The sequence below is a fragment of the Rhinoraja longicauda genome, chromosome 16, assembly GCF_053455715.1.
Source record: "Rhinoraja longicauda isolate Sanriku21f chromosome 16, sRhiLon1.1, whole genome shotgun sequence".
In the NCBI taxonomy this organism is placed as follows: Eukaryota; Metazoa; Chordata; class Chondrichthyes; order Rajiformes; family Arhynchobatidae; genus Rhinoraja; species Rhinoraja longicauda.
In genome coordinates, this window is record NC_135968.1 from 21618790 (window position 1) to 21639025 (window position 20236).

A 20236-nucleotide genomic window follows, 5' to 3' on the forward strand; every position below is an offset into this window, starting at 1 on the left:
ATGACGCCAGGTTAAACTATTCTCCTCTGCCTGCATATGATCCATAATCCCTTCATGCCCTGTGTATCCTCTGCATAATAAAAACTTTGCCCCACAAATCGAACATAGAACTTCCCTCCAGAGATGCTGCCTGTCCCGCTGAGTTACTCCAGCTTTTTGTGTCTATCTTCGGTTTAAACCAGCATCTGCAGTTCCTTCTTACACGTAGAACAGTACAACGCAGGAACAGGCCCTTTGGCTCACCATGTCTGTGCCGAACATGATTCCAAGACCAACCCTTATCTGACTGCACATAATTCATATCTCAGCATTCCCTGCACATCCGTTTGCCGATCTAATAGCCCCTTAAATGCCATTATCGTATCTGCCTCCATCACCATCGCTGGCCACTCGTTCCAGGAATTCACCATTCTCTGTGTAAAGAAAACTTGCCCTGCACATCTCCTGTAAATGTAGCCACTCTCATGCTAAAGCCATGCCCGCTTTTCTTTCATCCTTGCATCCTGGAGAAAAGCTCTGACTGTCTCTCCTCAACCACTGAAGTTCGAGAGTAAAGAATCCAAGTTTGAAGAGGGGTCCAGACCTGAATCGATACCTATCCATGTTCTCCAGATCTGCTGCCTGACCCGCTGAGTTACTCCAACACGTTGTTTCTTTTTTTTTGTAGACCAGCATCTGCGGTTTCATGTCTTTAACTTGGTCCAACCTCTCCTTACAGCTAATACACTCTTATCCAAGCTCGAATAGTGATGTTTCTTTTGGAACAAATTAAACCAAGGGCAGTTAAAATAACGAGGTGCCGAGATTACAGCAAGAGCCTATGCCCTCTTACAGCCATGTCAACAATGAGGAGGCATAGAGTTACAGTAAATAGAAGGGTCTCGACCCGAAACGTCACCCATTCCTTCTCTCCCGAGATGCTGCCTGACCTGCTGAGTTACTCCAGCATTTTGTGAATAAATCGATTTGTACCAGCATCTGCAGTTATTTTCTTATACAGTAAATGAAGAGAGATTGGAGGTATGTTAAGAAAACCCTTCCAGGATGGTGTGAAACTCACTGTTTAAGGAGATGGCCTCAACACATTTATATAGTGCTTAGTTGAGTCGTTGATGACCCATAAACTGCAGAGAGTTGTGAACCACAGGCTGGGAAATGGCATTAACAGGCATATTCCATTATTTGACCTGCATGTGCACCAGGAATGAACGAGATACATCGTGGAAACATGCCCATGCTCCAAGTCCGGGCCGACCAGCCATCACCCGTACACTAGTTCTATCCTACACACTAGAGACAGATTGCAGGTGCCAATTAACTTGTATACCTGCACCTCTTTGCGATGTGGGTGGAAACTGGAGCACCCGGAGAAAACCCATGTGATCACAGGGAGAATGTACAAACTCTGTGCATACACCACCCATAGTTAAGATGGACTCAGGCCTCTGGTTCTGTAAGGAAACAACTCTACTGCTGCGCCACTGTGCCGCCCCTTCAGATCTCCTGCTAAGGTTCCATGATTCTCTGGAATGCCAGTTCCAGGGAGACCTGATGGAAATATACAAAATCATGAGAGACATTAGATCATGAGAGACATTAGACAGTCAGAACCTTTTTGCGCAGTAGGGGAAAAAAATCTAATTCTAGAGGGCACAGCTTTAAGGCGAGAGGGGCAAAGTTTAAAGGAGATGTGCGGGGTAAATGTTTTATCCAGAGGGTGCCTGGAATGCACAGGTGGGATTGTTGGTTGAAGCAGGTACAATCGTGGTGTTTAAGAGTGTTTTGGATCTGCATTTGAATATGCAGGGAATGGAGGTATATCGTTCGTGTGCAGATAAGAGTTGGCCTTTTGATAAGCACAGGCATTGTGGGCCAAAGGACTGTTCTATGTTCTATGATTCACTGACATTTCTCCACACATTGAATCTGTTCCAATGTCCACTTCATTTTACAAGCTTATGCAGCCACTGTTGGATTATAAACAAGGGTGGTGACTAAAGATAGTCCAGGGGTCTCCAATGAGGTAGATAGTACCTCAGGACCGCTTTCTAGTTGTTGATAGGATGGTTCAGCTGTTATCAGGTAACTGAATCATCCTTTCAACAACTAGAGAGTGGTCCTGAGCTGATATCTACCTCACTGGAGACCCTCGGACTATCTTCCATCGGACTTTACTGTACGTTATTCCCTTTATCATGTATCTACACTGTGGATGGCTTGAGTGCAATCATGTACAGTCTTCTGCTGACTGGTTAACAAGCAACAAAAGCTTTTCACTGTACCTCGGTACATGTGACTATAAACTAAACGAAGCTAAACTAATTGTTACACACTATGTCCAGCCCTTGGCAATGAGCTATGTGGTGGAGGATGAACATTGTCCAAGAAGCAGGACTATTCCCTTGTTCATCTTCAACCTGTAACTGGGGATTATTTTACCTGCAAGAGGTTTGCCTGAGCTCCAACTTAATAGACATGAAAGATGGCACTTCACATAATGCAGCACTCCCTCAGGGGTGCAGTAAAATATCATCCTACATTTTGGGCTTGGGTCCCGGCAAGGATTATTAAGAACTTTGCTTTATCATCAGTTAATATACAGAAACCTGGAAGCGTTTGTAATCGCATGAAAGCTGTTTTCCGAGCGTCATAAATTTCCGGACAAATATTATGCTTCAAGGTAGTTGAGTTGTTAATAGGATATGGCAAAATGCCATTGCTGGTTTCTGCAACCAATTTGAATTAGATTTGTTGTGCAATATCAAAACGACTGTGCATTTTGAAAGCTCTTTAGGGAGAGAATTTAGTTTTTGTAGCTTGTCCTTCCGTGGAAAATCAAGATCTCATTACCCTGGAGAAGCAAGAACCAGTCTCTGATATCACACTAGAATCCCTGCCTCCACCATCTGAAGAGGTTCAGGTAGCAAAGTGGCACAGCGTAAGTTGCTGCCTTACAGCGCCAGAGGTCCGGGTTGAATCCTGTCTAAGGGTACTCTCTGTACAGAGTTTGAACGTTCTCCCTGTGACTGCATGGGTTTTCTCTGGATGCTCCGGTTTCCTCCCACACTCCAAAGAGGCAGCAACTCTACCGCTGCGCCACCGTGCTGTAAAGCGTAAGATGGCTCTAGATCAGATGCGGAGGGACAGTGGAACTGGAACACGGTGTACCTCGATATGCCTTCTAATGTTTGACCCCCTCTTTGCCTTGCAGTTGTACAGTTCCAGTGACTTCGGACGAAGGTGGCAACTGGTCCATGAGAGAATCACTCCAAACCGCTTCTACTGGTATGTGTGCTCGTTGAACAAAGCTTGGAGATCTGCTGCCCTCCAGCATCAGAGAGTCAGTGCAACTCTCCCACCCAAGGCGGACCAGCTTCTCGTTTTCACCCAACAAACAGCTAAAAATGGCCCGTTTCCTGTATCATCGTTACTTTTTTGCATATCTTTCATTCATTGCTCTTTATCTTTCTACATCATTGTCTGTATCTCTCGTTTCCCTTATCCCTAACTAGTTTGAAGAAGGGTCGCGACCCAAAACGTCACCCATTCCTTCTCTCCAGAGATGCTGCCTGTCCCGCTGAGTTACTCCAGCTTTTTGTGTCTATCTTTGGCAAAATCTAAACTGTTGTCATCCAGTCGCTTTAATATTACAGTGAAAAAAACCTACCCTTTCTTTCCAAGATCCCACACCGACCAACATGCCCCAACTACATTAGTCCCACCTGCCTGGGTTTGACCCATAAACCTGTCCCATTCATGTACCTGTCTAAATGTTCCTTAAACATTGCGATAGTACCTGCCTCAACTACCTCCTCTGGCAGCTCATTCCGTACACCCACCACTCTTTGTGTGCAAAGGTTTCCCCTCAGATTCCCTTAAAACCTTTCCCCCTTCACCTTAAAACTATACCCTTGTACAACCTATGTCCTCTAGTTCTCGATTCCCCCACTCTGGGCAAGAGTGCAGTTCAAGGATCTTTGGTAATAAAAACGGAGATCATTTTCTGAAGAGAACACTAAGCCTTGCACTAAACGTTATTCCCTCATCATGTATCATGTGAATGGCTCGATTGTAATCAAATCATGTATTGTCTATCTGCTGACTGGTTAGCATGCAACAAAAGCTTTTCACTGTACCTCAGTACACATGACTATAAACTAACTGAAACTGAAACAGTGTGGCACTGTTAACAGAGTAAGGCCAGCATAGTTGAACGGCTGGTAGAGCTGCTGCTTCACGGTGTCAGAGACACGGGTTTGATCCTGACCTCGGGCGCTGCCTGTGTGGTGTTTGCACGTTCTCCCTGTGTGGCCGCATGGGTTTCCTCCGGGTGCCGCGGTTCCCCCCCTTCCCCCAAAGAGGTGCGGGTTTGTAAGTTAATTGGCCTCTGTAAATTGCCTCCCAGTTTATAGGCAATGGGATAACATAGAACGAATGTGAACGGGTGATTTATGGCCAGCGTGGGTGGGCCGAATGCCTGCTTCAAAGCTCTAAAAAACTAACAAAAATCTATAAAGAACTAGCAAACAGTTGCATTTCTTTCAATGACGAAAAAAAGGATTCCTCAATTTAAAGATAGAACATAGGACAGTACAGCACAGGTGCAGGCCCTTCGGCCCACAATGTCTGTGCCGAACATGATACCAAATTAAACTGATCTCATCTGCCTGCACATAATCCATATCCCTCTCATCCCTACATTTCCACGTGTCTCTCTAAAAGCCTCCTAAACACTTGTTGCAGCTTAATAGTTTTAATACTGCATCAGTGAAAGAATCAATTTTTGAGGTGTCAGTTGATTAATGGTGGTGAGATCTCACAGACTGAAGGGTTTGCCCATTAAGCATAAGTTGTCTGAGAGATAGACAAAAGGCAGACACAAAGTGCTGGAGTAACTCAGCGGGTCAGGCAGCATCTGTGGAGAAAAAGGATGGGCGATGCATTGGGTCGGGTCGCTTCTTCAGACTGAAAGTAGGGGGTGAGTAGGTCGGGAGGGGGGGGGTGAAGAACTGGGGGTCAGAAAAGAGCAGGACTAATCAAGGCCGGCCACAAATGACCTCAGGCAGGGCAGTGTCTGGTCAGCCCATGGTTGATAAATGCAAAATGCAGGAGTAACTCAGTGGGTCAGGCAGTATCTCTTGAGAAAAGGAATAGGTGATGTTTCAGGTCGAGACCCTTCTTCAGACTGAGAGTCAGGGAGAGGGAAACCAGAGCAATGAAAAGGCCTGACCTGCTGAATTACTCCAGCAATTTGTGTCTATCGTCGGTGTAAACCAGCAAGTACAGTTATATCCAACCCAAGCCCCTTGTTGGCTTGTCCACAGTTCTCCACAGTGTTTCCCTCTTGAGATCACACCATCCCTAGCCGACAATACGCTTACCATGCACCACGCTGCCTGAGGTCATTTGTGGCCAGTCTTGATTGCCCTGGTCTCTTCGCACCTCCAGCTCCTCACCCATCCCTTATTTTCAGTCTGAAAATGTTCCTGACCCAAAACGTCACCCATCCTTTACCTCCAGAGATGATGCCTGGCCCGTTGAGTTACTCATCACTTTGTGTCTATCCTTGGTATAAACCAGCATCTGTAGTTCCTTGTTTCTATATATTGAGAGATAGACAGTTTTGTTTCTACTTAAATGAGCATTTAAGTGCAGCACGGTGGCGTGGTGGTAGAGTTGCTGCCTCGCAGTGCCCGAGACACGGGTTTGATCCTGACTACGGGTGCTTGTATGTACGGAGTTATACCTAAGATGCTGATGGGATTTTCTCCGGGATCTCCGGTCTCCTTCCACACGACAAACAATTACAGGTTTGTAGGCGAATTGGCTTGATATAATTGTAAATTGTCCCTAGTGCGTGTAGGATCGTGTAAATGTGGGGATCACTGGTCGGTGCCGAAGGGCCTGTTTCCACGATGTATCTCTAAACTAAACTAAACTCAGCATTGTTACCTCATCAGATGTACAATTTTGAACCTATTCTGTTAATTGTAAGGATTTCTGCTGAACATCGCCATGTGGGTGTAGGTAGCACACTCTGCTGTGAGCTGGTATCAAAGCTAAATAATAAAGGCTTTTGGAATAAGTTGTATAAAAAATAGCCGAGAGTCACAAAGCCACAACGTGAGAGAAAAAAAGTTTCTGATAGTGGAAGATGAAGCAAGACGCAGGAGAACTGTTAAATAAATGCCTTTCATTAGTACAACCGATGGTGGGAATATAAATGTAGGTGTTCATGAACAGGATATAGGAGAATTGATGGGCTGTGTGTTTAATAACTAGAACCGGAATCCAGTGGTATTTAGAGGGTGGAACGTTGGCACAGCAGTAGAGTTGCTGTCTTACAGTGCCAGAGATCTGGGTTTGATCCTGACTGCGGGTGCTGTCTGTGCGGAGTACAGACTGTCTTGTACATTCTCCCTGTGGGCTTTCTCCGGGTGCTCCAATTTCCTCCCACACTCCAAAGACATACAGGTTTGTGGGTTAATTGGCATTGGTAAAAAATTGTAAATTGTCCCCAGTGTAGTGCGAGTTTGCGTGGTGATTGCTGATCAGCGTGGACTCGGTGGGCTGAAGGGCCTGTTATCACGCTGTATCTGCAAACTAAACTAAAAGATGCAATATCTCTGACCCCTTGTCAGGATCGAACCCACTTCTCTGGTGCTGCAAGGCAACAGCTTTACTGCTGCGCCATCGTGCTGCTGGAGTCCTCCAGCACTTTGTGTCTATCTTGGATCTAAATCAGCATCTGCAGTTCCTTGTCATTAATGTTATAATTGCTTTATTGTTGTTACTGCTAGCCAGTTAACGAGGAGCAAGTGGCCAGATATCACAAAACACATTTAGGTTTTAAATTGTCTGCAATTAAGCTAGAGCTGTAGGCAGGTTGTGAAGCTGAAGGCAGGAATGGGCGAACACTTCAAGATCGCTATTAGAAGTGTGTGTATGCCTTTGAAATACAGATTGTCGGATTTTAAATGTATCTGAGCTGATTTGTGAGTGGACTGATCAAAAGCTTTAGTGTTATATCTTCTAATATTGAGCATCCGGTTAGTTCTGAAGCTCTCTTTCACTTTTATCTGCTGTAAGCAGAGGCACAAAGCTCTCTTTGCTCCTCCTCGGGACATTCTACTACATTCAAAATAACTCCACACACTTAGAAATCAGCTTTAATGTAGAAAAGCTCCAAAAATGCATCAGTCAAGTGGCACAGTGGTAGAGTTGCTGCCTCACAGCGAATGCATCGCTGGAGACCCGGGTTCAATCCTGACTACGGGTGCTGTCTGTTCGGAGTTTGTACGTTCTCCCCGTGGCCTGCATCGGTTTTCTCTAAGATCTTCGGTTTCCTCCCACGCTCCAAAGACGTACAGGTCTGTAGGTTAATTGGCTTGGTAAATGTAAACGTTGTCCTTAGTGGGTGTAGGATAGTGTTAATGTGCGGGGATCGCTGGTCGGCTTGGACCCGGTGGGCTGAAGGGCATGTTTCCGCGCTGTATCTCTAAATTAAACTAAACTAAAGTGACAAGCTTTGACAGTGACCCACATGAAGGGATAAAAGGCTCAGTTCAATGGCGAAGGTTTCAAAAGAGCATCTTAAAAGCGGAGTCTAAATGTTGAGAGGCAAAAGGGATTTGTGGAGGGAATTGCAGTGCCCCAGGACGAGGTGTTGAAAGCAAGGCCAACAGGGGTGGAGAAATAAATAGTAAAAAATGAACGAGGCATCAAGCAAGATCATGAGGGACCCCTGCCACCCCAGTAACGGACTGTTCCAGATGCTACGGTCAGGCAAACGCCTCCGCTGTCACGCTGTGAAAACGGAGAGGATGAGACGGAGCTTCTTCCCACAGGCCATCAGGACTGTCAACTTTGATAACCCCAGAGACTAAATTTTTGTCGACACTTTTTGTGCTATGTTTAGTAACTTATTAACTTTATTTATATGCTGTAACTGTAATTATTTTTGTGCACAACCCGCAGGCATTGCCACTTTCATTTCACTGCACATCGAGTATGTGTATGTGACAAATAAATTTGACTTGACTTGAATGAGACGGATGCAGAGCACCGGGGCTGACCCAGGTTGTGGGGAAAAGAAACCAACACCATGGAGGGGTTTGAAAACAAGGAACAGAATTTTAACATGGCGTAGATGCTGAACCAGGAACCAATTTTCAAATGCTTAGGAAGGAACTACAGATGCTGGTTTACACTGAAGATAGACACAAAGTCTAAAGAAGGGTCTCGATGCAAAATGTCACCTATTCGTTTTCTCCACAGATGCTGCCTGACCCGCTGAGTTACTCCAGCACTTAGGGCCCATCTTAAATTTTAAAGTGTGAATGTGCTGTCCCCAACTGATTTAGCTGTTTGGAGGAGTTTTTCAGACGGATTCATGGTAAATCGCTAAGGTCTGTTTTACTGTCCGACCAGTGGAAATACAACTCTGTAAAACATCACAGCGCACTTCAAAACCAAAATCTGGGTGTAAATCTCGGAACTCCCTTCCAAAGGACTATAAGACATAGAAGCAGAATTAAGCTATGCACACTGCCTCGACAAGACCAGCAGCATAATCAAGAATGAGTCTCATCCCAGTCATTCCTCCTTCTGCCCTCTCCCATCAGCTGGAGGTACAGAAGTGTGAAAACGCATACTTCCAGATTCAGGGACAGTTTCTTCCCAGCTGTTATCAGGTAACTGAACCATTCTATCAACATCAAGAAAGTGGTCGTGACCCCCCCCCCCCCCCCTCCACATCTACACCTCATTGGAGACCCTCAGACTATCTTTAATTGGACTCTACTGGACTTTATCTCGTACTAAACGTTATTCCCTTAGTCATGTATCCGTACACCGTGGACAGCTTGATTGTAATCATGTCTAGTCTTTATGCTGACTAGATAGCCGGATAGAACGCAACACCCTCTCCAACCCATTCTCCTGCCTTCTCCCTGTAATCTTTCAAACCCTTGCTAATCAAGGCCCTATTAATCTCCACTTTAAAAATTCCTAATGACTGGCTCCACAGCCATTTGTGGCAATGAATTCCACAGATTCACCACCCTCTGGCTAAAGAAATTCTTCCTGATCTTCCTTTTAAAGGCACATTATTTTACTGTGAGGCTGCGTTCTTTGGTCCGAGAAGACACTCCCACTACTGGAAACATCCGCTCCACATCCACTCTCCTCAGGCCTTTCATTATTCAATAGGTTTCCATGAGATCCCCGTTCATCCTTCCAAAGTCAAAAAGTACAGGCCCAGAGCCACCAAACGCTCCTCGTACGTTAAGCCAATCATCCCCAGAATCATTCTCGCAAACCTCCTCTGGACTATTTTATTCTATGGCTGTGCCCTCTGGTCCAAGACTCCCACAACTGGAAACAGCCTCTCCACATCAACTCGATCTAGGCCAACATCGCATGGGAAATGAATGCTGGATTTGGCAGATCCCAGAGTGGCTAAACAGTGGAAAGACGATACAGTATGGAGAAATAAGTGGAGAAACAGGACTTCTGAGAGTTCACTGAGAATTGGCGGGAACTTAACGGGCCGAATGGTCTCCATCCCTGTCAGGAGAAAATATGAGAACTAATGTAGAGCAAGAGACATGTGGCTGATATTTATTGCATTGATTCTAGGTTTTATGTTGCCTAATTATAAGAGTGAGCTTGAATAATCACAACAAATGGCATAGGATTTACAGTCTGTAGTAATCTGGGTTGATTGAAGCACTTACAGTCAGTAATCTGCTGGCAGTAATCTGCAGTTCTAACTGGCTAAGTGTCTTTAATGCATGGTTCTTCACCCACTACATCTACTTTTACATTGGAGTTCAGATCCCAGAGCAAGACTTGAATTCACGACCATTGTAATATAAAGGAAGCAATGATAGGGGTTGTGTTCTATAAATCGTCCACACATGCCACTATTATTCAAGACCTGAAAGTTTTTACTCAGTGAAATCATTTATTGCCTGAACTAAACATAAACCCTTGGTGACGGCCAGTTTCCCCAATTTTTAATTCCCAAATTCTCAATATATCCTTGTGCATTTTAAAGTAATTATCCCTCGACTCTTTGCTTGTTATAATTAATTTAGCATCAACTGATGCATTCCACATTCTTGGGTCCCTTTGCTCGATTCATTCAGTTTTACCCTTCATCTACTTAGCTTCGATTTTCCTGCCAACAACAATTATCTCCGGTCAAGATGTTTATTTCTTTTATTATTTTGGACATCCCTCCTTGATCTCAATTTGTATGCAACATGTTCACTCCAACCTAAGTACCCATTACCCTGGTAAATCAGCAATCTGATCTCTCCAGTGTTCCAGAAACCAAACGGAATCTTCGTCCCAGTTAAAATCTAACTATTATTTCACACAAAGTTGGCTTGATTTTACACAAAGTGCTGAAGTAACTCGGGGGTGAGGATGGAATGGGGGGGAGGATGGAGTGGGGGGGGGGAGGAGGATGGAATGGGGGGGGGAGGATGGAGTGGGGGGGGAGGAGGATGGAATGGGGGGGGGGAGGATGGAGTGGGGGGGGGAGGAGGATGGAATGGGGGGGGGAGGATGGAGTGGGGGGGGCGGTGGGGGGGGATGAGCTCAGCACGGTGGCACAGTGGTAGAGTTGCTGCCTGACAGTGCCAGAGATCTGGGTGCGATCCTGAATATGGGTGCAGTCTGTACAGGAGTGTACATTCTCCATAGGACCGCCTGTGTTTTCTCCAGGTGCTCCGGTTTCCTCCTAAACTCCAAAGACACACAGGTTTGAAGGTTAATTGGCTTTGGTAAAATTGTTAAAATTATCCCTAGTGTGTAAGGTAGTGCTACGTTCTCTAAAGATGCTGCCTAGCCTGCTAAGTTACTCCAGCACTTTGTTCCCTTTTTGTAAACCAACATCTACATTTCCTTGTTTCTGACATGATTTTTCATTGTCTTTAATTCCAATTGCATTCTTTATGATTTCTTAAAACATATTTTCATTTTCAAAGAATTATCGATTGGCTTGCAGAAATCCAGTTACTCTGCCAATCAGTGAGAACTACATTATCCATATTCATGCTGCTCATAGATATATTTTCAGTATTAATCGGTCATCTGGTCTGTCTACATTGGGTGTGATGCAAGCTCCTGCTGAATGCATATATATACACACACAGAGACAAACAATAATAGTTTAAAAAGAGTTAAAAAAGACAAAACGCATGCTCCCAAGCCTATGTAGTTCAGAGCTTATTTGGATGTTGTAGTGCTTAATAGCCTGAAGGCTGTGGGGAAGAAGATGTCCTTGAACCTGGACGTTACAGTTTTCAGGCTCATACCTTCTTCCCGGTGTCAGGAGTGAATAAGTGCCGGTGAATGATGGTCAGCATGAACACAGTGGGCTGAAGGGCCCTTCTCTGTGCTGTACGGCTCTAAGCCTTTAACATCAGAAGTGAGCATACTTCCACGATGCTATGGATAATGTTGAGAGGACAGACAGAAGAAACCCTTTAAATAGATTGTGCAGTAAATCAGCTCCCATTGTAACAGGAAGCCTGAGATAACACAGCTGTGACAAAATGGAATTAAATTGTTTCTGAGGACCGTGAAATAGTTTAACAAGCATTTACTTTTCAGGGGTACAGCTGTGAAACTTTATCTCCTGCAAAAATGTAAGGTAATTAAACAAATGCGCTAAAAAGAAATGAATTATCAATTAGTAACTTCTTGTTAATATTCTGTGGATCCATGGCTCTTCAAGGGTTTAACAAAGACTTAATTAAAAAGCCATTATCAGTTTACTTAAGGGGTCATAAGAAATAGTGCCTGAAGTGAAGTGTTAATAATTTTTAGTCAAGGTCAGAAGAATAATAAAGAGAGTTTAGAATGGACAAATTAAACAGGGATGGCTTTTAATTTGAAAGAGAAGAGACAAAGTAAAATAATCTGCATTTATGAGGGAAATATGGATTTGACCCTGAGGAAGGTCTAAATGGTTTGCACTTCTGGAGAAGGCAGCCCTGTGGGACAGCATCTTAATGGTCAACAGAAGCTTCTGATGTGAGACACAAGGTTGGAGGATGCTGGATGATCCTGAGATCAGGCAGCATCTCTGGAGAACAGGGATGGGTGATGTTTTGGGTCGGGATACTTCGACTGATGTAAAGTTATTAAACTCCTGACAAATGGATAAAGAACAATTGCAATGAAAACAAGAAATGAACAGGGATAACTGCAATAAAACAAGGAATAAAAACAAGAAATGAACAGCACAGTTGTAGCGCCATTTGTCAGGAGTGATAGAGATACATCCTTATAGCGCCAATGATCCGGGTTCGATCCTGACTACGGGTGTTGTCTGTACAGGGTTTGAACATTCTTCCTGTGACCACGTGGGTTTTTTCCAGGTGCTCCGGTTTCCTCCCACACTCCAACGACGTGCAGGTTTGTAGGTTAATCGGCTTCTGTAAATTGTCCCTAGTGTGTAGAATTGAACTAGTGTTGGGTTGATCACTGGTCAGCGCGGTCTTGAAGGTGCTGTTTTCAGGCTGTATCTCTAAACTTAATGAGTTTAAATCCTCAAGTCAGGTGGCATCTGTGGAGAGAGATACAGAGTAATCGGTGAAAAGCCCATTCCCTCCACGGATGCTGCCTGACCCGCTGAGTTCCTCCGCCATTTTGTGTTTTTCTCAAGATTCCACCATCTGCACTCGCTTGTACCCAGAGTAAATGCTTCTGTTTCGACGACCTTTCATTACAATCTGATGAGGGGCCTTTCTGATGAAAGGTTGAAACGATCTGAACTATTGACTGTTTCTCGCTCTACTGAACACAGGAAGGATTTATAGCGTTCACTGTTTTTATCTTGACAGTCGCAGTTAAGTTAATTGGCACTCTTTTGGCACTTGGAGAATCATCGCGCCATGGAGCCATGCAGCTTGGAGACAGGCCCTTTGGCCCACCTTGCCCATAACGATCAAGTTGCCATATTGAACTAGTCCCATTTGCCTGAATTTTGCCCATAGCCCTCTCAACTTTTCCTACCCATTTACCTTGCCGTAAAGCAGTCTTATTTCTGAGAGAATAATTGGTGAATAATTGGTTATAGAGGAATGTCCGGTCTAAGCAATGCAGGACTTGTCCAGATGTAGCAGAGCGAGAAAGGCAAAATAACTATCTGAGAACTATCTGATATTACTCCTGATGCTGCCTCGGCAAGGCCACCAACACAATCAAGGACGTCACACCCTGGCCACTCCATCTTCTCCCCTCTCCCATCAGGCAAGAGGTACAGAAATGTGAAAACGCACACCTCCATATTCAGGGACAGTTTCTTCCCAGCTGTTATCAGGCAACTGAACCATCCTACCAACAACTATAGTCCTGAACTACTATCTACCTCTTTTGAGACCCTCGGTTATTCACGTTATTCCCTGTATTATGTATCTGTACAGTGTTGATGGCTCGATTGTGATTATGTATTGTCTTTCTGCTGACTGGTTAGCATGGAACAAAAGAGTCACCTATCCATGTCCTCCTGCTCAGAAGGGTCACCTTTCCATGTCCTCCAAAGATGCTGCCTGTTCTGCCAAGTTCCTGCAGTATTTGTGTTTTACACAAGATACCAGTATCTGCAGGTCCTTGCGCTTCCTTGTTTTTCCATCTCCCCTCTCCTGTCTTGAGCAGCCCCACAATTGTCCCAAATCCCAAGATTTACATCACCAAGACTCGAGAGCCTGGACTTTAGGGAGAGGTTGACCAGGGAAGGACTTTATTCCTTGGAGCGCAGGAGGATGAGGGGGTGATCTTATAGATGTGTTTCAGATCATGAGAGGAATAGAATAGTCTGTTACCCAGAGTAGAAGAATCAAGAACTAGAGGGCATAGGTTTAAGGTGAGGGGAAAAAGATTTAATAGGAACCTGAGGGGAAACATTTTGTGGTAGGTATAGAGAACGAGCTGCCAGAAGAGGTAGTTGTTGCAAGTACTATTGCAGTCTTTAAAATACATTTGGACAGATACGTGGTTAGGATAGGTTTCGAGGGATTTGGGCTAAATGTAGACAGGTGGGACTAGTGCAGATGGGACATGATGGTCAGAGTGGGCAAGTTGGGCCAAAGTGCCAGTTTCCATGCTGTATGACTCTGAGTGTCACGTCCCATTAGAAAAGTGTAATTTTCCGACAATGGCAATGTGTATTCATATATATTCTCAGGAAAGAGTCTTGAATCTTTAACCTTCTGCCGCTGTTGGAGCTCACCAAGTATGTAATGCTCTCATAGAAACATAGAAAAATAGGATAATCCCTAATGTGAAGGATGGAACTAGGTGATCAATGGTCAGTGCAGATTTAGTGGGCTGAAGGGCCTGTTTCCACACTGTATCTCTAAATTAAACTAAAATTTGGACAGGTGCATGGATAGGAAAGGTTTAGAGGGATACGGGCCAAACGCAAACAGATGGGACTAGTGTAGATGTAGTATGTTGGTCTGCATAGGTAAATTGTGTGGAAGGGCCGGTTTCCGTGCTGTATGACTCAATGGCTCTCCTCCCATATTCATTCGTACCTCATTACCATCCAGTTACCTCTAAATCACCGACCAACTGGAAATCTTTGGGACGTGGGAGAAAACCCAGAGGAAGAACGCACATTTGCCAAGAGAGTGTATGCATTCTGAGCGCACATCACCTGAAGTCAGGATCGAACCTGGCTGCTGGAGCTGTGAGCCAGCTGCTCTATGATCTGCACCACTACCCTATCCCTACTGCACCACCACCTTGTTGAACTTTATACTCACCACGGCCAACACTGACATCATAAACAACCATGAATAGACACCAAATGCTGGAGCAACTCAGTGGGTCAGGCAACATCTCTATATGGATAGGTGACTTTTCGGGTCAGAACCCTTCAGACTGATTGTAGGAGGTGTGCGTGTGTGTGTGTGTGGGGGGGGGGGGGGGGGGGGGGGGGGGGGGGAGTTGGTAACTGAAAGTAAGAAAAAGCCAGGACGAATCAGGGCCGGGAACAGATTACCTCAGGCAGGGAGGTTCCCCGATAGACTGATTGTTGGCTAGGGACGGTGTGTTCCCAAGAGGGATACATTACTGTGACCTGTGGAACTGGTTAGCCAACTTTTAGTGGAGGCAAGGGGGGAAAGGTGGGAAAGGTGGGGTTGTGGAGGGGAGTGTAAGCCACATAATATGTACGAAAATGGCAGTGAAATTTTGATATCAAAACACTAGGAGTGGACATCAAGTGACATGCATTTATCTGCAGAAACAAAGAACTGCCGATGCTGGTTTAGTCCAAAGATAGACACAGAGTGCTGAGTAAATCAGCGGGTTAGGCAGCATGTCTGGAGAAAATTAATTAATTTTTCTCCAGAGATGCTGCCGGACCCGTTGAGTTACTCCAGCACTTTGTGTCTATTTTCTGCATTTATCTGTAGTTAGGTAGCGAGGATTCTCGATGCTGGCATTCTGTGTGGTTTTTTTCACACAAGATACAACTGCCACAAATTATTATTATTATTTTTTGTTTTAAAAGACCCCGGCAGCATTATTAAATAAATTGGACTTGGACTGACTTCACATGCGTGGCCCTGATGTCTGGTGTCCTTCTGATCTTTATGTATTCTCTGTATGAATGCAAGTCCCCTGTCATCCGCCAGCAGTCCAAAGCAGAAGTAATCACCGGCCTGCCACAGCTCATGGGAGAAGAAATACTTCTCAGATTTCTTTGCAAGTCCTGGCAAACCAAAATGTTCTGATCAAATAAAACGTATGTCTAGGCGTGGGTACTGATCTTGGGCCAAATGATAGAAGAGCTTGCTGTGCCCAATCCTTCAATAACTGCATTGCTCGTTGGTAATGAGATATTCTTAAATATTTGAATAGGCTCCCAGACTAATTTATTGTCGGGGAGCAATTTATCTTGATCCTACCTCAAACACGAAGGCAGATTCGCCCTACAGCTAAAAGATGTCGGCATTTGTCCTGGGATTGAAATCTCCTGTCTGCCCTTTCTCTGCCGGTGAATGCAATATCTCTAAAATGTATCATTAAGATAGGGGTAGTCATGGAGAGAGATACCGCATGGTAACAAGCCCTTTAGACGGGAGATGAGGAGGGATTTCTTTAGTGAGAGGTGAATCTGGGAAATTCATTGCCACAGGTGGCCTTGGAGGCCAAGTCACTGGATATTTTTACGGTGGGGTTTGACAGATTCTTGATTCGTACGGGTGTCAGGGTTTATAGGGAGAAGGCAGGAGAATAGCGTTGAGCGGGAAAGATAGATCAGCAATGATTGAATGGAGCAGTAGACCTGATGAGCCAAATGGCCTAATTCTGCTCCTACAAATTATGAGCCTTTGGCCCACCTGTGCTGATCTTCAACCAACCATTTACGTTAACCCTGCATTTATTTGCATTCTCTTCACATCAACTCCTCTAGATTCTACCACTGGGTAAGCGACAGTGGCCACTTAACAGCGGCTACTCGGGGGGGGGGGGGGGGGGGGGGGGGGAGCGGAGGTGTGATGTCGGGCATAGGTGGCGTCCTTCTCATAATGGTAAATCCAGAGTTGGAGGTAGGACCGGGACGATGGTATTATTATTATTTATCTTCTACAGGCAGATGAGAAAGTTTTTCTTGGCATCATGTCAGCACAAACATCGTGGGCCACAAAATGGGCCTCCTTGATTAAATAAGTGCATGCGAAGTTCAACAAGGAGGAGGCATAGTGTTGAGGTACAGAACCACCCAATCAGGAAGCCATCGCATGAATTGCATTGTAGGGAACAGCTCCATCCGAGACCGCAAGAAATGGCAGAGAATTGTGGACTCAGCCCAGACCATCACACCATCCAAACTTTCTTCCATTGACTCCATCTGCACTTCACACTGCCTCGGCTAGGCCAGCAGCATAATCACTGACGAGTCGTACCCCAGCCATTCCCTCTTCTCCCCTCTCCCATATGGCAAATTGTACAGAAGTGTAAAAATGCACACCCCAGATTCAGGGACAGTTTCTTCCCAGCTGTTATCAGGCAACTGAACCATCCTCCCAACAACTAGAGAGGGGACCTGAGCTACTTTCTATCTCATTGGAGACCCTCAGACTATCTTTGATCAGACTTTACTGGACTTGCACTCAACATTATTCACGTTATTCCCCTTTATCATGCATCTGTGCACTGTGGACGGCCTCGATTGTAATCATGCAAGGTCACATTTCGGGTCAAGACCAATGTCACCTATCCATGTTTTCCAGAGATGCTGCCCGACCTGCTCAGTTACTCCAGTACTTTGTGTTTGAGGTAGTTTTGTGACATTTCAGGTTGGACCATCTTCAGACTGAGTGTAGAGTTTGGTTTAGAGATACAGCATTGAAACAAGCCCTTCTGCCCACCAAGTCATGCCAACCAGCAATCACCCGTACACTAGTTCTATCCTACACACTAGGGACAATTTACAGAAGCCAATTAACCTACAATCCTGCATGTCTTTGGTATGTGGGAGGAAATCGAAGCACCCAGAGAAAACCCACATGGTCACAGGGAGAACGTACAAACTCCATACAGACAACATCCGCAGTCAGTATCGAACCTGGGTCTCTGGCGCTGTAAGGCAGCAACTCTACGCCTTGGCACTGTGCTGCCTCTGCAGAGCGATAGAAAGCTGGAAGAGAGGAAGGGAAGAACAAAGCCTGGCAAGAAACAGGTTGATACAGATGAGGGAGGCTTTCAACAGGCAGATCTTTGGGCAAAGGCCAGAGATGAAAAGACAGAAGGTGTGAGACAAAAGGATTTAAAGAGTTGTAAGTTGTTAGAGGAAAGAATGTAGGTGGAAGGAGAGGGGGAGAAATAGGTTTGAGTACAGGTGGGGAACAGGGGAAAGTGGGGGGAGGGGGAAATGTGGGGGAAAGAAGGGAGAGGGGGAGAGTTTTGTAGTTACCTAAAAATGGGCAATTCATTATTCGTATGGTTGGGTTACAAGCTACCCAAACGGAATATAATGTGTTTAGTTTTAGTTTAGACATACAGAGCAGAGACAGACCCTTCAGCCCAATGAGTCCGCGCAGACCAACAATCCCCACCAAAAGCACAATCCTACACATTAGGGGTAATTCACAATTTTAACAAAGCCAAATTAACCTACAAACCTGCATGTCTTCGGAGTGTGGGACGAAACCAGAGCTCCTGGAGAAACCCCATGCGGTTACGGGAGAACGTACAAACTCCGTACAGACAGTCCCCTTAGGCAGGATCGAACACTGGATATCTGTAAGGCAGCAACTCTACCCCTGCGCCACTGTGCCACAAGGTGCATAGCACAGACTTCCAAATATCCATGTGAATCGAACATGGTCATGCTGACTGGTTAGCACACAACAAAGCTTTTCACTGTACCTTGGTACCCGTGTTAATAAACTAAACTAAACTAAACTAAACTAAACTAAACTACACTAAACCGTTCGTGGTTATGCATCAAGTCCTTGAGGTGACCCTCCATTCTAACAAGTGCATTCATAACATTTTAACTTAGATCACAAGCATCAGTATGAATCTTTGCATTGGTATCTGCTTCCATTCATAATTGTTTGATCTTAATGTCACCCATGATGGCAATAATTGCAGTTTAAGCAGAGATTAATGTCTTTCAGCGAATGCGACAAATATGCAACTGCATTTCTTTTTCAGCCTATTACCTTGTGTCACTTCCCAATCGAAGAAAAACTGAATAAAGATCTAAATCACAGTCAAATTGCCTTTTGAAATTGTAATAAATTATTCCCTTCACCAAACTCAGGAAGCATTGACTTTCTTGTGCACGAGCAACAGCTAATGATAGACTCTGCTGTGAGATACCACATGGGACAACGAGCACAAAATGGAGCTGTCAGATAACTTGACAACGATGTCCCCACTTTATCTCACCTGTTGTTTTCCTTCTTTTTCCCCTCCACCCCCACCTCCCCTCTCCCCACCCCTCGCCTCCCTCTCCCCACCCCTCGCCTCCCTCTCCCCACCCCTCGCCTCCCTCTCCCCACCCCACCTCCCCCCTCCCCACCCCTCTCCTCCCTCTCCCCACCCCTCGCCTCCCTCCCCACCCCCACCTCCCCCTCCCCACCCCCACCTCCCCCCTCCCCACCCCACCTCCCCCTCCCCACCCCCCCTCCTCTCCCCACCCTTGCCTCCCTCTCCCCACCCCCACCTCCCCTCTCCCCACCCCTCGCCTCCCTCTCCCCACCCCCAACCTCCCCTCTCCCCACCCCTCGCCTCCCTCTACCCACCCCTCGCCTCCCTCTCCCCACCCCCACCTCCCTCTCCCCAACCCCTTGCCTCCCTCTCCCCACCCCCACCTCCGCCTCTCCCCACCCCCACCTCCCCCCTCCCCACCCCTCGCCTCCCTCTCCCCACCCTCGCCTCCCTCTACCCACCCCTCGCCTCCCTCTCCCCACCCCTCGCCTCCCTCTCCCACCCCTCGCCTCCCTCTCCCCACCCCCACTCCCCCCTCAGGTCTGTGAAGGATTTGGACATGGATCCAGACCTGTGCACATTGAAGCGAGGACTCCAGATGGACGTAAGTGCTTATCCTGAAGGTGTATCCTTGGTTATAATTCAAGTCAGGTAAAGTTTACTTTAGTTTTTAGTTTAGAGATACAGCATGGAAACATAGAAAGTAGGTGCAGGAGTAGGCCATTCGGCCCTTCGAGCCTGCACCGCCATTCAATATGATCATGGCTGATCATCCAACTCAGTAACCTGTACCTGCCTTCTCTCCATACCCCTGATCCCTTTAGCCACAAGGGCCACATCTAACTCCCTCTTAAATATAGCCAATGAACTGACCTCAACTACCTTCTGTGGCAGAGAATTCCACAGATTCACCACTCTCTGTGTGAAAAAAAAACATTCTCATCTCGGTCCTAAAAGACTTCCCCCTTATCCTTAAACTGTGACCCCCTTGTTCTGGACTTCCCCAACATCGGGAACAATCTTCCTGCATCTAGCCTGTCCAACCCCTTAAGAGTTTTGTAAGTTTCTATAAGATCCCCCCTCAATCTTCTAAATTCCAGCGAGTACAAGCCAAGTCTATCCAGTCTTTCTTCATATGAAAGTCCTGCCATCCCAGGAATCAATCTGGTGAACCTTCTCTGTACTCCCTCTATGGCAAGAATGTCTTTCCTCAGATTAGGAGACCAAAACTGTACACAATACTCCAGGTGTGGTCTCACCAATG

General features: G+C 45.8%; 1 protein-coding gene across 1 annotated transcript in view; it reads left to right on the forward strand.

Annotated features, from left to right (window-relative positions):
- Window positions 1-20236, forward strand: part of LOC144600829 (VPS10 domain-containing receptor SorCS1-like) — a 410789-nt gene that overhangs the window by 231560 nt on the left and 158993 nt on the right. The window contains 3 exon segments of the mRNA XM_078412718.1: window positions 3212-3285; window positions 19513-19541; window positions 19544-19576. Of these exon segments, the coding sequence (XP_078268844.1) occupies window positions 3212-3285; window positions 19513-19541; window positions 19544-19576 (136 nt within the window).